The 19456-nt window shown below is 35.3% G+C and overlaps 1 protein-coding gene across 1 annotated transcript in view; it reads left to right on the top strand.

Annotated features, from left to right (window-relative positions):
- The first annotated feature begins 15043 nt into the window (after positions 1-15043).
- Positions 15044-19456, top strand: part of Thsd7a (thrombospondin type 1 domain containing 7A) — a 395278-nt gene continuing 390865 nt past the window's right edge. The window contains exon 1 of the mRNA XM_027926470.2: positions 15044-15218. Coding sequence (XP_027782271.2) covers positions 15044-15218 — 175 coding nt within the window. The remainder of the gene's footprint in view (positions 15219-19456) is intronic.

Genomic DNA, 19456 nt, shown 5'->3' with positions numbered 1-19456 from the left:
TAGATTTGATTTGCAACAAAAATTAACACTGTAATAGGGCAGCATTTCAATGAACCTTCTTATTTTTTTAAATGTCCTTTGAATTTACATATGTTAAATAAGGTAAGTATACTTTTCAATCTGATCTAGCAGAAGCAGAAATGGAATTTAGTAAAAAAATAAAAAGTATCTACACCTTGAACTTAATTGAACTCATTTATTAAGCTAATAAATTTGGACACCTCTGAATGCTTGAGGACATAAAGAATATACATTATTAGATAAACAGTCTATAAAAAGTAAAATTAAGAAATGTTTTTGGCTTAAATATTTTGTACTTTGTGAATTCAGGTTTGCATTTGTTAAATTCACTTTTTTATCTTTGCTTCCATAATCTCCAAATAATTTTCATTATATTTGCTAACTGGGCTGATATCTTGATTAACCAAGTGCAGATATTAATCTGCACAATAAGCTTACTTTGCATTTCAGAATGGTCCTCAGAATTCACAATGCTAAAGAAAAAAACTTATTTTCCAAAAAGTGCTAAACTGTTTTGGTGATTTACTTCTCTTAAATTTAAGTAGGTAGGATAATTTTTTAGCTCCTTAAAGTATTTCTCCCATCTCAAATAAGAGGATAACAGAAATTTGTTAACATCTAGGATTGAAATGATAGATAGACAATGAAATTGTCTGTCAGTGAGGCCAAAGACATGAACACAGACTCTACATGCTTACATTTTTTGAAGCTTGTGTTTCCTGATTATTTCAGAAACATTTTAAATGATGAATTTATGTGTAGTATCAACATGAAATCCAAAGGGTTTTGCAGGAGTAGATTTGTCAGACTGTTGGCATCTGAAAGTGTACATTGCTAGGAGGTCTGTGTGAAGTAGCAACAACAGCAACTTAAGCAGATCAATACAGATGCTCTGTGAATGCTCAGGGATGTAAAAAATACACAGATAAATGGTTTTTACAAAAAGTTGAGAGACATTAAGAAGTGACAACTGAGTTTCCTGTATCCATGTAGGGATATGAAAGTAAGGGTTTAATTTCTGAGCAGTATGCACTCATGACCTTTGGTTGCACAGTAAACTCTGATGCTTTCACTCAGTGCTGCAATAATCATGAATTCACTAAGAATAGTAACTAAAACTGACACAACTGAGTGAACTTTTTCATACAGATATTACCAGAATTAGAGAAGATTAGTCCTTTAAATATAAGAAACTGTAATCATTTCTCTGTTTTTGCTATTACTAAATGACTTCAATACAAATTGATTTGTGTAATTTAATTACCATGTTCATATTATCTCACTAAGAACAAGTCCAGAAAAATCTAATTTGGCTTTTTATTTATTTATTTATTTATTTGCTTTGTAGATCTGGATGGTTATACATAGCTTTTTTTTTTTTTTTTTTTTTTTTTTGTACCTGGTATTGAACTCAGGGGCACTAGACCATTAAGCCACATCCCCAGCCCAATTTTGTATTTTATTTACAGTCAGAGTCTTCACTGAGTTGCTTATCGCCTTGTGTTGCTAAGGATGGCTTTATACTAGTGATCCTCCTGTCTCAGCCTCTCAAGCCACTGGGATTACAGGTGTGCACCACTGTGCAGCTAATTTGGCTTTGTATAAATGTTATTAGGCTAATCATATTAGATTAATAAAAGATCTTCAAATTTTCACAGTGAATTGAGCAGGAAGTATAGCCCACTCCACTTCTGGTGGCCACACCTAACTATTAAATTATTTTGCTTAAATTATGATTAGAACTAAATATTTGGTAAATTATCCATGTAAAATAAATATTTTTAATGAACACTGACAAATCAGATGATTAGATTAGAACAAAAAGGTCTTCATGCCTTTTGATTTCACAAAATATTTTGTTATAATCTCTATTACTATAGATTTAAGGAATTAATATTACAAAAATGTTAATTAAATGCAAAATAACCACTAAAGGAAAAGACCCACGACAACTTGGATCTTCTTCTATTATCTTTGTTGACACACAGACTTGGTGTTTTGCAAAGAAATCATTTGTTCTGCCTTAGTGAAGCTAATTATTCTCAGCATGCAATCACTGTTTCAAATTGCAAAAGGCACATCAGCCTCTGCTGTATGTTGCCAGAATTAAAACCCAATCAAATGAGATAATGAAGTGCATACAAAGAATATGATCTCACTTTTGCAATGCAATAATAGTGAAAACCATTTAAAGAAGTGTTGCAAAACTCATAATTTACAGAGAAGAACATGCTGTAAAAGCAAATGTTTACTGTGCATTTTAAGTATGTACTGCTTAGAGGTAAGCATTAGGTTTATTTATATTGTGGTGAAGTTTTTTCAACCCCCTCCCCACCACCCCCATGACAGTACCAGATGCTGAACCCAGGGGTACTTTAACACTGAGCTATATATTGATAACCCCACCCTATTTTAGTTTTTTTAAATCTTGAGACAGGCTTTCACTAAGTTGCTAAGTCTGGCTTCAAAATTGTCATCCTGCTGCCTCAACCTCCCAAGGCAATTTTTTAATGATTGAGAAATAGGGTGGCTACCTGGGCACAGTGTTGCACTCCTATAATCCCAGCAACACAGTAGGCTGAAGAACCAGAGTAGCAAGTTTGATGTCTGCCTGGGTAACTTAGACTATGTCTCAAAAAATAAGAAGGGCTGAGGATGTAGCTTGAATCTTTGGTTCAATTTCCAGTACCACACACACACAAAGAATATAAGTTCAATATAAACCACATAATTTTTTTAGTTAGTTTCACAGAAAATTATAATCCATATTAAGTCTATCATAAACATATGTGCTCATAGGCATTGAAATGAAAAAAAATATTAAGACATTGATTATTAAAAATGGACTAACATTATCATTCCTCTGTATTTATATGATCTGAAAGAATGAAATATATCAGTGTTCTTATTCATTAAAACATACCATCTGTGCTAATGTCAACTGTAACATATTACCCATTTAAAAATCTACTTATTCTTTTTCTGTGAAACCTTCTTTTATAAGGAGACATAATTCATTAGTAGCCCTATGATTGCATAATAAGCTAGTGAAATATAATTGAGTTTGAATCTATATTTCATTTTTACTAAAGAGAAATCTCTTGTAATTTAAATCTGTTGAGTTATCACTTTTTTGTTGTTGTCTTTGTTTTTTGTTTTCTTCCACAGAAACCATTGTCAGTGTTGCCTCTGTTGTCCCCACCAACACCTCCTTTCAAATCACATAGGGTGAAATTAAGATGGATTATAGGTTTTGTACCATGCTTGTCATAGAATAGACCAGAGTAACTTTCTCTTTTAGCTGCCAAGAATGTGTAGTCATCTCAGCAGCTCAGAAAGTGAAAACAGCAGGATTCAAACATCAGCAATGACAACACAGAGAGCATGAAGTTTGTGCTCATTACACACTGTGGGGCTGCCTATCTGGGCAGTTTACTCTGCAAATTACCAGTTGAGGATTATGGCCACTTACGTGCCAATGTTATACCCAGGTTATTAATATATCAATGAACTTTCCTCTTGGTTCTGTCTTTCTTCACATTATATTTTATCTTTGTATATGCAATGTTGACCATGCACATTATGTGGTCCAGATGTTGAAGAACGGGCAATGTGACTACAATATAGAGCTCCAACTTAGCGCCCAGCATACATGAAGGCTCAGTGACTGATGCATGCTGTAGAAGTCACTGTATCCCCGGAATCTGACATGGTGCTTGTTACATAGGCACTCACCAAATATTTTCCCATTAGTTACATAAGTAAATTTTCAGTGAAGGTTTGATATGGGAGACATAATAGAGATCATTAAAAACCTGTGACTTAATTATACATGTTCATATTATACATTCTTGCATACTACTATGTCATGACTCAGCACTGGAAAGAGTTCAGATCTAAATCATGGGCATGCGTGTTTTTGATGGTGTTACTATTTAGTCAGTGTTAGATTCCTATTTCTAATTTGGACTAAACATTGAGCAATTTCAGAATATTCAAGCAGGCAAGATGTGATTTCTCTCACTGTTCTTTTAAGAGACATATGTTTATAAATACACTTTGTCCTCACTATCAGCCCTCTTATGTTAAGTATTCACAACAATTTGGTAAGTGAAATATGTTATGAATGAAATGGTCCTGTCTCCTAATAGTTTTGAAGAGCTGATTTTATTCATATTGCATCTTAGCTGCTTTTGTTCATGTCTCTTTAAGTTGAGTCACATAACATGAAATGGTCAACTATTGTTCATCCAATTTGGCCAAAAAGGAATTTTAAAATACCCTGATTTTTTTCTTTGTATCTTCTTCCGAAACCTACTGCATTTTCTTCTATCACATCCATTACCATTTGAAAAAAAATTGTTTTCTTTGTACATAGAAAAATAATGCAATTGTTATATACTGAGATAGGTTAGTATCTATATCTCAAGGGAAAAACTTTTGAAAGTAACAGAACTGCCAGTAGCAATTAATTAGAAAGCTTTTCATACTGTTTTCAGTTATAGACATGTACTAGCAGTTTGAGAAAATTGGTAGTGACGGCTGCTGTCACCACAGGGTGGTACAATGGATTGAGTTAATTTACTGACATTTGCTTTTTTTTTTTTCCCTCAAATTGTCATATCTTTATCTTACACTGAACTTGGTTTATATTGCCAAATGGTGAATTCAGCATAAATATAGTTTTGATTGAATTATAATGCATGGTGTGTGAGATCTAAGCACAATTAGTCCACAAGAGTGAATACATCTTACACTTATGAATGACATGATGCATTGAACATTTGATCTCTTTTCACCACCTACTATGTATAAAGAAAGGCTGATCTTTTCTATTCTAGAAAGCAAGGAAAAATGTATTGACTTAAAATATTAGCAAGACTTGCACAGTTATTTAACAGTTTTTCTAGAGTAAGAATAACTTTTACAAAATATTTTAATTGCAAAAGCAAGGCATGCTTCACTCTTTTAGTTCATTTAGAGGGGTGATCGTCTATGCTACGCTAGTTAACTTTTCATTGCTGTGACAAATATCTGGAAAAAAACAACTTGGAGAAGAAAAGATTGATTGATTGATTGTTTTGATTGATTATACTTGCAACTGAATCCAGGGGCACTCTACCATTGAGCTATACCTCAACCCTTTTTATTTTATTTTTGAGGGTCTTGTTAAGTTCCTGAGGCTGGCCTTGAACTTTCAATCTCCTGGCTCAGCCTCCTGAGTCGCTGAGATTACAAGCATGCACCAGCATGACCAACAGGAAGAAAGACTTACTTTGGCTCATGGTTTCAGAGGTTGTAGTCTATGGTCAACTGGCTTTGTTGCTTTTGGCCCAAGATGAGGCAGAACATCTTAGTAAAAAGTTTTGGAGCAAAGATGCTTGCCTCATGGCAGGCAGGAAACAGAAAGAGAAGAAAGGACCAGGGGCAAATTATATTCCCTAAGGTAATGCCCCCTGCCTCTATCACCTGTCAGGAGTCTATTCCAGCTATCAATGGATGATTTCACTGATGAAGTCAAAACCCCTCATGATCCAATCATATTCCCAAATTCCCACCTCTGAACATTGTTGCCTTTAACACACGAATCTTTAGAGGGTGCTTCAAATACAGACTATAATATGTCAAGATTCCTCTATTTCTTTCTTTTTTTTTTTGGTACTGGGGATTGAACTCAGGGACACTTGACCACTGAACCACATCCCAAACCCTATTTTGTATTTTATTTAGAGACATGGTATCACTGAGTTTTGCCTAGCACCTCACTTTTGCTGAGGCTGACTTTGAACTCGTGATCTTCCTGTCTCAACTCAAATGCCCACAACTGATTAGTGTGTAAAGAAAATGAGTTATATCCATACATTAAAAATATTCAGTCATGGGCTGGGGTTGTGGCTCAGCAGTAGAGTTCTTGCCTTGCACATTGAAGCACTGGGTTCTGTCTTCAGCACTACATAAAAATAAATAAAGGTATTGTGTCCAACTACAACAACAACAACAAATTCAATCATAAAAAGGAATAAAGTGCTGATTCATGATACCTATGAATGAACTTTAAAACTGGATATTGAGTGGAAGACAGTATTCACAAAGGCCATGTATTGTATCCTTCAATTTATATCAAACATTTAGGTAAATCCATAGAGATAGAAAGACTAGTCATTGCCAGGGTCTGGGGGACATGCAGAATGGAAGTGACTGCTAATGGGTTTGAAATTCCTTTTTAGCTTAATGAAAACATTCTGAAATTATATGATGGAGAAGACTGTACAAATCTGTGAATAAACCAGTAGATTGTATACATTCATTCATTCGTTTGCTTACTGGAATTAAACCCAGAGCATTTTAACACCAAGCTACATTCCCAGCCATTTTTTAATTTCTTTTTTTTTTTTTCTCTTGAGATAGGGTCTTACTGAGGCTGTTTTAGAACTTGTGATCCTCCTGCCTCAGCCTCCTGAGTCATGTATCACCATATTCATGAGGTCTATTTTTTGTTGTTTCTTTTTCTTTTTTTCTTTTTGCAGTGCTGGGAATTGAATGATCTAAAATGTGTCATGCATGCTACTAGGAAAGCACAGTGCCACTGAGCTACATTGTCAGCCCTAATGAGTTCCTCTTATCATATATAAATCATATCTTAATAAAATTATAATTTAAATGGACATAAGGCCTATAAAACAACAAAATAACAGATATAAATCTAACCAATAATAATTGCATTAAATGTGAATGAACAAAAAATTGTAAATCCAAAGGCATAGATTGTTGAATTTGATAAAAAACAAACTCAACTATATGCTGTCTTTAACAGACATAACTGAGGTTCAAATATACAGGTAACTTGAAATTAAAGGATATAAAAACAATATCCAAGCAAAGAGCAACCAAAAGAGAATGGGAGAAGCTATGTTATCAGAAAAAGTAAGCTTCATGACAAGAAACAATAGAGACAAAGAGTCTTTGCTAATGTTAAAAAGAGCAATATGTTAGGAATCTATAACAATGCATGTGTACACACAGCAGCAGCAGACTTCCAAATACATGACACAAAAATGAACAGAACTAAGTGTGATCAAGGACCCAGAACTAACTTTAAAATTTTAAAACTTATGTGAAAAACAAAAGTGTTAAATCAGTAACATAAGATTCTACCTCAAGAAACTAAGGAGAGCAAACTAACCATTCCCTGAAAAGCATTAAAAAAAAAGGAGAGGAAAAGAAACAATAAAATTGTATGTAAATCAATGAAATAAAAGAATTTTTAAAAATAGAATAAAATCAAACCAAAAATTTGTTCTGTGAAAAGACTTTAAAAGAAACAAACCCTTAGTTAGACTGACCACGAACAATGGGAATAAAAATGAATCTTCAATATCAGGAATGAAAGAAGAGGAAATAAACAGCCATCTTTATATTTCAAGGGAAATTAAGAGGAGGAGGAAAAGAGAAAGATGAAGAGCCCAAGGATACAAGGAAAAGGAAGTAATAAAAATCATATCAGAAATAAATCAAGTAGAGAGTAGAAAAACAATAGAAAAATTAAACCACCAAAACTGAGTTGGTTTTTTGAAAAAATAAATAAAATTAAGAAACTGTGGCTAGATTAAGGGGGGAAAAAGATAGTTTAAATAAAATCAGAAATGAACAAGGAGATGTTATAATGAATATTATAAAGATATTATCAGGTAATATTTATTTATTTATTTATTGTGCTGGGGATTGAACCCAGGGGTACTTAATCCCCAGAACTTTTTATTTTTTATTTTGAATCAAGTTCGCACTAAGTAGATTAGCACATCCCTAAATCGTTGAGGCTCACTTTGAGCTTGTGATCCTCCTGCCTCAGCTTCCTGAGTTGCTGGGTACCAGGCTCTATAAGTCCAGGGACTATTATTAATAATTATATGGCAAATAGGATAGATAGAAAAAAGTGATTAATTTCCTAGAAATATGCATTCCAAGACTGACTCAAAAAAACTTAGAAAGCCTGAGCCAACCAATAACAAATTAAAATGATAATACCAATTCTTAAACTCTTCTGGAAAGTAGAACACTTTCAACCTCACTTTATGAGACCAGACACTCTGAGATAAAGATATTATAAGAAAAGAAAATTGTGGGTCAATACCTCTGATGAACATAGATGCAATATCCTCAATAAAATACTAGCAAACCAAATTCAACACATCAACAAAGATTATACACCATGACCACAATGGAGGCAAGGTTTGTTCAACATATTAAATAATTCAATGTGATAAAGCACATTACCCAAATGAAATATAAAACAAATGATCATCTCAATAAATATATAAAAATATTTGATAAAGTGCAACACTCACTCATGGTTAAAACTGTCATTGAAATAGACATAGAAGCAACTTACCTGAACAAAATATAACCCATTTATGAAAAGCACCCAATTAACATTGTAATCAATGGGGAACAAGTGAAAGCTATTCCTCTAAGGTCCAGTATGAGGAATGGATACTTATTTTCTTCACTTCTATTCAATATTGTACAATAAGTCCTAACCAGGGCAATTAGGTATGAAAAAAGAAATCAAAGGAATCCAAATTGGAAAGGAAGAAGTAAAATTATCTCTGTGGTCAGATAATATATCCTATATTTAGAAAATCCTAAAGATCCCATTAAAGATATGTTAAAACTAATATAGTAAATTATCAGGATAAAAAAATCATCTTACAAAAGTCAGGAATGTTTCTATATGTCAACAACAAAGAATCCAAAAATGAAATCAAGAGAGCAATCTTGGGCTGGGGTTGTGGCTCAGTGACAGAGCACTTGCCTAGCATGTGTGAAGCACTGGGTTCGATTCTCAATACCACACATAAATAAATAAAGGTCAATCAACAACTATAATAATTTTTTAAAAACAATCTTATTTATAGCAGCCTCAAAAAGTATAGAGTACTTAGGAATAAATTTAATTCAGAAGGGAAAATATCTACATACTAAATACTATAAGACATTGATAAAACAAATTGAACGCATAAATAAGTGGAAAGATACCTCATGTTCATGAATTGCAAGGATTAATATTATTTAAATGTCCATACTACACAAAGTTACAGACTGAACACAATCTCTCTCTTAAAATTTATATGCAATCACAAAAGACCCAGTGTAGCTGAAACAATCTGGAGAAAGAAGAATGAAATGGGAACATCACCTTTTGAATTCAAATGATATTACAAAGCTATAATCTTCAAGGAAATATCGATGATACTTGCAAAAAAAGCAGGTATAAGGGGCTCAGGATGTGGGTATCTCAGTGGTAAAGCACTTGCCTAGCATGTGGGAGATTCTGAGTTTGATCCCAGCTCCAAAACCAAAAAGAAAAAACAATAGATACATGAAATACAACAGAGAGCCCAGAAATAAACCTATGAATATACAGGCAACTAACTTTCAACAAGGTGCCAAGATTACACAATGAAGAAAGGAGGCAAGGTTTATTCAACATATGCAAATCATTTAATGTGATATAGTACTTAACAAAATTAAATATAAAATAGGGTTTATAAAAATAAATAGAATTGGAAAAACTGAATATCCTCATGCAAAAGAGTAATATGAGTCCTTATATGACTTATAATAACGCAAATGGATACAAGGCTGAAATGTAAGACTTGAAACCATAAAACTCCTAAAAAAAAGGATGTAAATCCCTTGATGTAAATCTCAAAAGGATAGGAAGCAAATAGAAAAATTCAAAAGTAGGATTACAGAAAATTATAAAGCTTCCACACATTAAAGAAAATAATCACCAAAATAAAATTTCAACCTACAGATGGGAAAATATTTTCTGTTAAAGCTTATAGAACCCAATGCTTTTTATTTACTTTTTTTGTAAACTGACAGATAAAATTTTGTGTATTTATTGTGTACACCACATTTAGAAATATGTCTTGTGGAATGACTAAATTTAGATAGGTATAGGCTTTACCTTATAAAGTCAACATTTTTTGGTAAGAAATTCTATAAATCTGATAAGAGATTAATATCCAACTATATATCTAAGAAACATAATAGCAAAAATAAAAGCAAGTAACTCAGTTAAAGACAAAGGAATAGAATAGAAATTGTTCTCAAAAGGACATACAACATAAAATAGTCAACAGACTTATGAAAAGGTACTTGGACCTCACCATGTTGATGGAGATGCACATGAAAACCACAGTGAGGGACTTGGGGGATAACTCAGTGGAAGAATGCTTGCCTAGCATGTATGTGGCTCTAGGTGTGAGCCACAGCATCAGAAAAAGAAACACACACACACACACACACACACACACACACACACACACTGAGGTATTACTTCATATGTATAATCTTGTTTTATGTTCTGGTCTCTTTGATCAAATAATTGCAAAACCTAGCCCCTCTGAATTCTCTTCTGGCCTTCACCAATATGGCCTGGCCAATTCTTGGGGATCCTTTGCTATCTGGTCTTTTTGCCGTCCTATCAGGCTCAGCAAGTCCTAAGCAGCTTCATACTGCAACTTAACCATCAATTTGTAATCCACAAGAGGAGACCAGGATTGGTTGTGAGGTTGGCCTGGCAGGAATGTGCCAGCTTTTAATAGAGATGAATGAGCCACTGCTGCAGGCTTTGAGAGTTTAGAGGATCCTGGGAGCCAAACCTTTGGGACATCAACCCAAATGAACTTGTCCCATGTATTAGGTCCCTGGTTTTTCCCAGTGGGACTCTGATCTTAGCTTAATACTCTTGCCTTGGTTGATCATTCAGTTATCTTTGAAGTTATCTACTATTAAGTTTTTAGTTTGGTCCTCAGGTTTTTCTGCTCCATCACTGCAGGAGACAAGAGTCTCTTTCTCAGATACCAAAGAGAAATTCCACTCTTCATATTTCATTTTCATTATTTGCAAATGGCCAAGACTTTTTACATTATCACTCTATAGACATCGACACAACTAATGATAACTTGCCAGTTTTATTGTCCTTGTACATGTTCTATACTTCTCAAATGCTGGAATCATTGCCTTTGGCCACAGTGTTCTCTCTGGAAACATTTCCCCATGTCACCACTGGTGAATTCCATAAGCAGTTTTGCTGCTGTGAGGCCTACAGTGTATGATCCACCCAAAGGCTCTATTGGATCTGAACCAAAATATTGTCAGTTTTTACCTGATAGACAAAACAAGGGTCCAACTGCTCTCAGTAGATATTGTTTAATAGGTTACTTATTAATGAAATGGAGAAATCACAAGATAAATTTTCTATAAATCGATATGAAATTTAGAATCTGTCTTCCTCTCACCATGCAAAGTTACAAATCTGTGAACCAGTCAGCCCAACCAACAGATATGGTAAAGTGTTTATAAATAAAATGGTACTAGAAGGAAGAGAGAGGATGAGTATTAGAGTCAGAGTTGAAAAAAAAGTAAAATAAAATGTTTTATCTTTTGATAATTTGATGGGTGTGGCAGGGAAGGAGGCATAGAAAGAAGCCTAAAATAAATTTTGTCAAACTTAAATCTTAGTCAAGTATGACACCTAGAGGATGTACAAATTGAATTCCTTTGGGTGTTTTCTTGTTTGTTTTTGTTTTCTTCTGAATGCAAGATACATTTATTTGGAGAAATTTATTTTAAAATTTTATTTCAAAATACACATCCTTATGTATTTCCCTATGCAATATTCTATCAATGAAGTAATTTTATTTACATTGCATCATTTATTTTATTTATAAAAATAAATGACATTAATAATTGCTTCCCTTTCGATCAAGTAGCTGAATTTTTTATAATTGATTTCAAATACTGATACTAATCACAGGAAGTCATTTTCCATATGTCTTATGGGTCATGAGGTGTATTATATGCTTATGTTCTAATAAAAGAGAAAGCATGTGTAGGTATGTATATGCCCTCATTCTCTGGAATTTAAAAATAATAACAAAAATAACAAAGGCTAATTAAGGACATCACAGAAGTGGAGATAGGTTCAAAATTGTCTTATTTCTAAATATTAAAAAAATATGCTTTGCATTTGTCATCCATTGGTTTGGAAAACTTTTATAGCCCTGGCTCATTAATACTTGAACAGTTCTTCATGAAAAACGATGAATGACTTAATTCATGGCAAGCTGTACAGATGGTCAATTTAATCTGCATCCTTGAGACTTCTCATGACTCAATTTTGACATCACGTCATTAAACATTTGTGTATTATTTATATCATATTCTAGAAAACAAAGATTGCTATATCTTGCAATCTATCAGTTTTATTGATAGGATTTATCCAACTGTACAGTATTGCTTTCACAAAGGAACATGTATCTGAACATATATATTTATATATCACTTTTGTCTCCTTAGAGACCCATACATTTTTGTCCTCAAGTGCAGTAATGACATTGTTATGAACAGATATGTGGCAGTGGTGAAGACAAATGTGTGTATGACTTAGTTTCTGTAACATTATTCAGGGTGTCTTCACTGCTAATAAGTGTTGTGTTTTTTTTTTTTTCTTTTAGTATATGTTCCCTAATCTTTGTATTAAGTTTAAATTAAGGAATCCAATTTTTGGCTATTTTCAAACACTACTGTAGAACATGTCATCCTAATTGTATAATTTAAATGGCAAGAAATGTTGATTTAAAAAGCTGACCTTGGGTCTTATACAGTACTTTAATTTGTAGGTGTAATTTTTAAACTCTTAACCAATTGAGTCATTATTATAGAGATGGATAAATAGAAAGATCAGAATCTTGAATTTTCTTTTGACATTGAGCTATTGATTATGGCATCTGATGGCTTTGTGAAGGGCTGGATGACTGTCTTGCACATGAAAATATACTAACTTGACTCCTCATGTTCCCTGTCCTGTCTGTGTTATATAATGAATTTCCATATGGTGAATAGGTTTGGGCTTCCCAAGAAAACTTAGAATAGCTATTATTAACAGAGTACCTCCAATGTGCATTTTCCCTGTGTCAGAGTTATAGGATTCTCTGGACATGAACAATAGCTGAGAAATATAAACAGACATGGTAGGACAATGCTTCTTGTGGAGTGGTTTTGTACAGAGTTTTCCTGACCAGGGCAGAACCCAGGAAGCAATAGCAGTCTCACTTTCCTCTGTGGTGTTACTGTTGAAAGAAGTACTCCTTCTGGGAGCTGTACATTAGGTAGGATCAGGCTTCCTTTGTATTCTTTATCAACCTATAATCTTTTGATTGTTGCCTGTTTTTTGCCAGTGAAGAAATAGTAATCCACACTAGTTTATCTCTCCTAATCACAGACACAGAGCTAGGGCTCTCTGAGCTTTTAATTCCCTCTTAGAGGCCTAACAGAGTGAAAAGTAAACAAAGACCAAATTTGCAACCTTCTATGAAGCTAATTTCCTCTGATGTCAGAATACTTAAACAGGCAGGACCTGGGAATTATTTGATCAAACCTGCTTTTAATCTAATGCATGCAGAGGGCTGTGTCTGGAAAGCACCACAAAATGACAAGTGTCCCCAGGGAGCCTTATGGAAGGTTTCCTCTTTCAGAAACAGTAGCTTCCTCCTTTTAAAACCCTGGGTTGCTCTGTCTTGGAGTAAATTCATAAAATTTACTCTAAGTTGTTTTCCTGCTTTAAAATTTTAATTTTATTTGGCAGAAAATTTCTAACCAGATGAGAAGAGTTTTCTTTGGCTTTATGCTTGCTGATACATTTTTTTTTTTTTATTGACTAAGTGTCTTGATTTTAGGTTTACTAGGAAATAAATTAATAATAAACAATTATTACTGTGGGAAAGGGAGAAAGTAAAAAGCATAATTTTACTTCACCCATTCTTCTATTGATACATGATATAAGAAGGTGAAAACAACAAAGAACAAAAGACACAAAACCATGTGGTTCCTAACTTAGATAATGAAAGAGGGTTTTCTACACTAAGTATTAAGAGAAATTTCTGTCACAATTTTAAGAAAAGAGTTCACTAATTAGGAGCTATCCAAACAATGTTACTGACTTAATTTGCCCTATTGTTTCTATTCACAACTCTCTGGATACTTAGAAGTAGTGTATTTTTTAACAGAGAGAGTACTTTGTTTCATACCTGAAATATAATTTTATGATTATTAGTTTTCGTGAAATTTTATTGATGTCATTACTTAGCATTGTACATGCTTCTTAAGTATGAATTCAGTTTTAAAAAGAGAATGGCTTACTTTAAGTTAAACAACAATGAAGAAAGAGTTTAAGTGCATGTTGGCAGCAAGTAGTAGTTGTGTTTTCTGTATCTGATCATAGTGTTTCTCACATAAAGTAATTCAGAAGCCACAGCTTAAAAATACATTATCAACACCGATGCTTTGTGCAAATATGCACCAAGAATAACACGCCACTAGATCTACCCTTTGACTCCTTGGGTGACGATGAATTTCAATGGCAGTTATTCATCATTCTGAAGCCTGCCGGGTGATGATCCTTTTTATTGGTGTACCCTTACAAACCTATTTCGCCGCACCATGTGCACAGGAGTTCTCTGGGCGGATATGCCCTGGCTGGGTGCTGCCTGGCGGCCGGCTCTTGCCTTCCTGGCTCCCCTTCTCGCCCTCGCGCTCTCACCTCCCCCTGCCTCCAGCCCCCTCTCACTCCTTTCGGCTCACGCCCCCCTCCTCTCTCTCCAGCTGGCGGCGGGGGTTGCGCTGCCTCCCAGACCTCACGGACCTGCTCAGTCAGCTGGGGCCCCCTGCGGACGGCTGCTTCCCTCGCTGCACGGACCTGCCACTCTGCGCGGAATGGCAGCGACCGCAGCATCCCCGCCAGCGGCGGCGGCGGCGGCTGTGTCCACGGCCACCTCGGACGCTATTGTTCCCTGGTGTTAGATGCTCTTTCCCTCCTTTTCATCTGAAAGGAACAATAGGAGGAAAGAGCTTTGCTTTCTGTACTCCTTGGGAAGACGTTCCGAAAGGAAAGAAAAATTCCCTGCTGAACCAACGTACTGCGAATCCGGACCCTGGAGCGGCTGCGGGCAGCATGGGGCTGCAAAGGAAGCGCTCGGTGTCCAGGAGCCGGGGCGCTGCGAGGCCACGCCGGGGCGTCCTGCAGCTGCTGCCGCTGCCACTGCTCCTGCTGTTGCTGTGCCCGGGCGCCCGCGGGGCTGCGGTGCAGAGAGAGGCGGAGGCACCCACCCTCTATCTGTGGAAGACTGGTAAGTGGCATGGAGTTGTCCCTTCCTTCCATCTTCACATCTGGGTCCACGATAGGGAGCTGCTGGGCTCCGGAAGGGACCTTGGTGCTTCTAGATGGCCGGATTGTGCTGGGATTGTAAGATAAAAAGTATGAATCCTGCAAGCAAATTAGGTCATGTCCGATGCTCTTAGGAAAGAAAAACATAACAACTAAAGAGGCAACAGTGAGTCATTGGAATGATATTTCTCTCGCAGTTCTGCAGTTAATGAGGACAACGCCGCACTTTCATGATGAAGTGCAATATTTTTAACCTCTGGATTCTCGTTCTATTAGGAGTTCCTAACATACATTTCTGGCAAAGAACAAGCAGTTTAGCCCCAGTCTATATTCTGTCTCTGGGCAAACAGGATGGTTAGTGCAGCAATATGTATGGATATAGAGTTGATTTTGTTAAGTATAGCTTTGTGATATGTGGGACACTTCGAAACAAGACAAGTGAGGGCAATTCTGACAGTCTAAAGCAAAGGGTACTCCAAGGCACTCACCAGGAAGATTGTGCATAGTTCAATTTGTAATGAGTGACGTGACTTTTAAAGTCTATAATTATTAGGATGTTTGTTTATAAACTTTTCCTTCCTTGAGAATTCTTTTGCTTTGTTTCTCAAACAACCAACAAAAGCAATAGCTAACTGCCTCTCAGTACTTCCCTGAGAGGTGTTTGAAAGTCACAGTGAAGCAAGTGGTGACAGGCAGGAAAACAATACCAAGTGAGGAATGACCACCCCCTCTCCTGCGGGCTTGCTTTCACTGTCCATTAAAGGACACTGAGAGTTCTTTAGCCAACCTGAGACTTCCAGTGTTCATAGAAAAAAAGCAAGAGGTGAAGGATTATTTCTGTTGCTTAGAGCTGGAGATGTTTTAAGAGTTCCAAAGCAATCCCTAAACATCAACAGGGATGTGGTAGAAAGGGGGAAGTCTGTATTCATCTTGGGGTTGCAAACAAGTTAAAGAGTCCTCTCTTTCCTGGCTTCAGCCCATCTCTGCTGCCCTGCTGAAGAAACAGATCAATTGCACTAATACCTTGGATTTTCAAAGAAGTTATATCTATCCAGCAACTTATATTAATCAGAAATTTATTTAAAGCTAAAGCACAGAATTTGCCATGAAATATTTAAAGCTACCCACACATATTTGAAAAAGCAAAATGATTCTTGCTAACACTTTAAAGATTGATTGATTAATGCATGCAAAAGAAATCAAATTAATGTATTTGCATTTAAAATGAAGAGTTGAAGCTATTTTGTTGCTAAAGCCATGGCTTTACTTTTCAAAATCTCATTTTCAATGACAAACACTAATCATACTATAATTTACCACTAAGTGGTATTATCTGGAAGATTGGTAAGAGCTTCTAAGGTAAATAAGTGTTGGACTAAGCTGTACCTGCCTAGTTGAAATTTGTACCATCAAAGTTACAAAAGCCAAGCAGTAATTCAGATTGAAGAGAGCCTAGACAACATTCACTGTACAGCGTCTGAGTTGCCAATATATGTCAACATAAATGTCATGGTGGGAACACAAGCCAATAAACAGCTTAAAATAGTGGAAAGCTCTCAGGAGCAAGGAGATGGAGACCTTGATTTGAGTGCCAGTTCCAGCTTCCAATAGCTATAGGAGTGTTGGCAGTTCACTTAACTTTTGACCCTTGGTTTTCTCAACTGCATATAAATGTGTTAAAACCTTCTTTTAACTCGATCTCCCCAGTATTGTGAAGATCAAATAAGTTGTTGTGGGAGACTAATTTTGTAACCCTTATGTGAAAACTCTAAGCTAGTATGATGAGGATAATAATGCTGCCTCTATAATGGGGATCCTTGGTTTGATGCGGAAACATGGTGGAATAAAATGAAGAGCAAAATAATGACCACTTCATTTTTTTCCCCAGTGGGAAAGGATACATCACTGTATCTATAAAGGAGTTGAAAGTACTTGGGGTAACTAGAAAGTATTTAAAGGAAAGAAATACATTATAAATGAAGACATAGAGGTGACAGAATCATATGTTTATCATTTGATGAAAATGAAGACATTTAATGTAAACAAAAGAAAAGAAAGGCAGGAAGGGAACTGGTAGAGAAAGGGGAGATAGTTCAGGATGCCTATTCCAGTGATGTTAGCTTGACCTTAGTATAGAAGTTCATAGGGAACCACATTAATGGTGAGATTATTGAATTGGAGGTCACACTGGATGAAGAGCTGGGATAGGATGTCTGCCAGTGAGAAACTTAAACACCAGTGTGACTATGCAACTGCAACATGGCATACCATACTCATGAATGGAACATTATCAGACTAGATAAGTTATGTAGTGGATACATGAGATATGAAAGTTTACAAAGAAGATTTAATATTTGATCTTGCTCATGGAAGGATTAGTTGAATTTTTACCAAGTTAAGAGTGGAAGGCAGAGGGAAGAGAGAAAATAAAAATTTTTAAAAAGATGACAGCATTACTACATCTTGAAAGCAGTGGCTATCACAGTTCATGTGCAGGAAGTTTGGTAAGAATGAAAAGATTTAACACCCATGAGCTGAACTGGGACTAGACTGAAAGAAAACTATGGAAAAGACGTGGAAATTTTATTTACAAGTAGATGAAAGCCATTGGAAACTCTGAGTAGAAGATCAATAATATGTTGGTTACAGGAAACGTACGCTAAATCTAAGCTAGTTCTTACTGTACCCTCCAAGGAGAGTAGAAAAAAATGCCATCAAGGTCTCCATTATGCCTGTAGAGGTAGAAAAGGCTATGAAAGGAGGAAGGGCAAATTTATTAGGGTTGGCAGTATGGTTTGGATATAAGATGTCCCCCAAATGCTCCTGTATTAATGCAGGAATATTTGGAGGAGAAATCATTGGATTGTGAGACTAGAAATGATTGGATTGTGAGACTAGGTGGTAACTTTGGATGGTTAGAGTGTGGCTGGAGTTAGTGGGTCACTGGAGGTGTGCCCTGGAAGCATTCATCTTCTCTGTGACCCTTTCCTGACCACCACAAAGGGAGTTTTGCTCCTCTTTCATCTCCTTTTACTATAAAGTCCTACCTTATTTTGGGCCCAGAGCAATGGATTCAACCAACCATGGACTGAACCCCTGACACTTTGAGTCAAAATAAACTTTCCCTTCACCAAGTTGGTCTTATCAAATATTTTGGTCACAGATATGCAAGTCTGACTAACAGTTGGGAAGACAAATATAATTTTAATAAAATATATTGAACGTGAGGTAGCAATGAATGACCTATTCAGATGATTATCTTTAATGGGAATATTAGTAAATGAGTAAGAGGAAGAATTATGCCAAAGGTGTAAACTTGGGACTCAGTAAGTACATGGTAATTCAAGTCATGGGAGTGAGGAGTTCATTAAAAGAAGAAAATACTGAGAAGTGGATACTGGGAAAATTTTGGGAAGCCAGAACACTTCACAAATAATATTGATATTTTAGGGCCTAGGGATCTAGCTCAGTGGCAGAGTCCTTGTACAACATGCACCAAGCCCTGGAATTAATCCCTAGTACCTAAAAAATAAAAATGAATTTAAAAAAGAATATTGAGATTTTTAAGAGCTACCTAGAAGAGAAACTAATAAAAGTGGCTGAGAAAGATCTAAGGAAAATGTCAATAGACACTAAATGGAAGAGGTGTTGTATAAAAGAGCCAGTGGCAAAAACTAGAAAAGTTCAGAAAGGTTAGGAAATAGATGATAAAATATTTTAGAAAATAGTAAGACAGATGAGAAGTTGATAGGAAAGCAGTGCTTTGGGAAAGAGCATGAGCAGTATAGTGGTAGACATCTACACTTGTTTGATTAATAACATAGTTGAAAAGGTATAGTACTAAATAAGTTCAATAAATAAGAACATAAAGTCTCCTGACTACACTTTTATTGTTTTATAGTAGAGAAAAACCTCAGAATTTAAGATATTGGAAAATATTTATTGAAATACAAAATTAAAAGTATCAAGTTTTATGTCATTGTAATTTGAAAGGTAACTTGTATTTGAATAATTAGAAAACTTATTTCATATATACAAAAGTAAAGTACTTATAATATGAAAGATGAATAACTACCATGATTTCTAAGTAGTAGAGAGTTTGGTAATTTTTTTATTCTTCAATATGAGGATGTTTTCATAATAATTGTAGTTAATTATATCCATTTAGAAATTCCAAACTGAGAGTCAATGGACTGAATT

Source organism: Marmota flaviventris, chromosome 1 (genome assembly GCF_047511675.1).
Source record: "Marmota flaviventris isolate mMarFla1 chromosome 1, mMarFla1.hap1, whole genome shotgun sequence".
Taxonomy (NCBI): Eukaryota; Metazoa; Chordata; class Mammalia; order Rodentia; family Sciuridae; genus Marmota; species Marmota flaviventris.
This window is presented reverse-complemented; position numbering and strand designations above follow the sequence as displayed.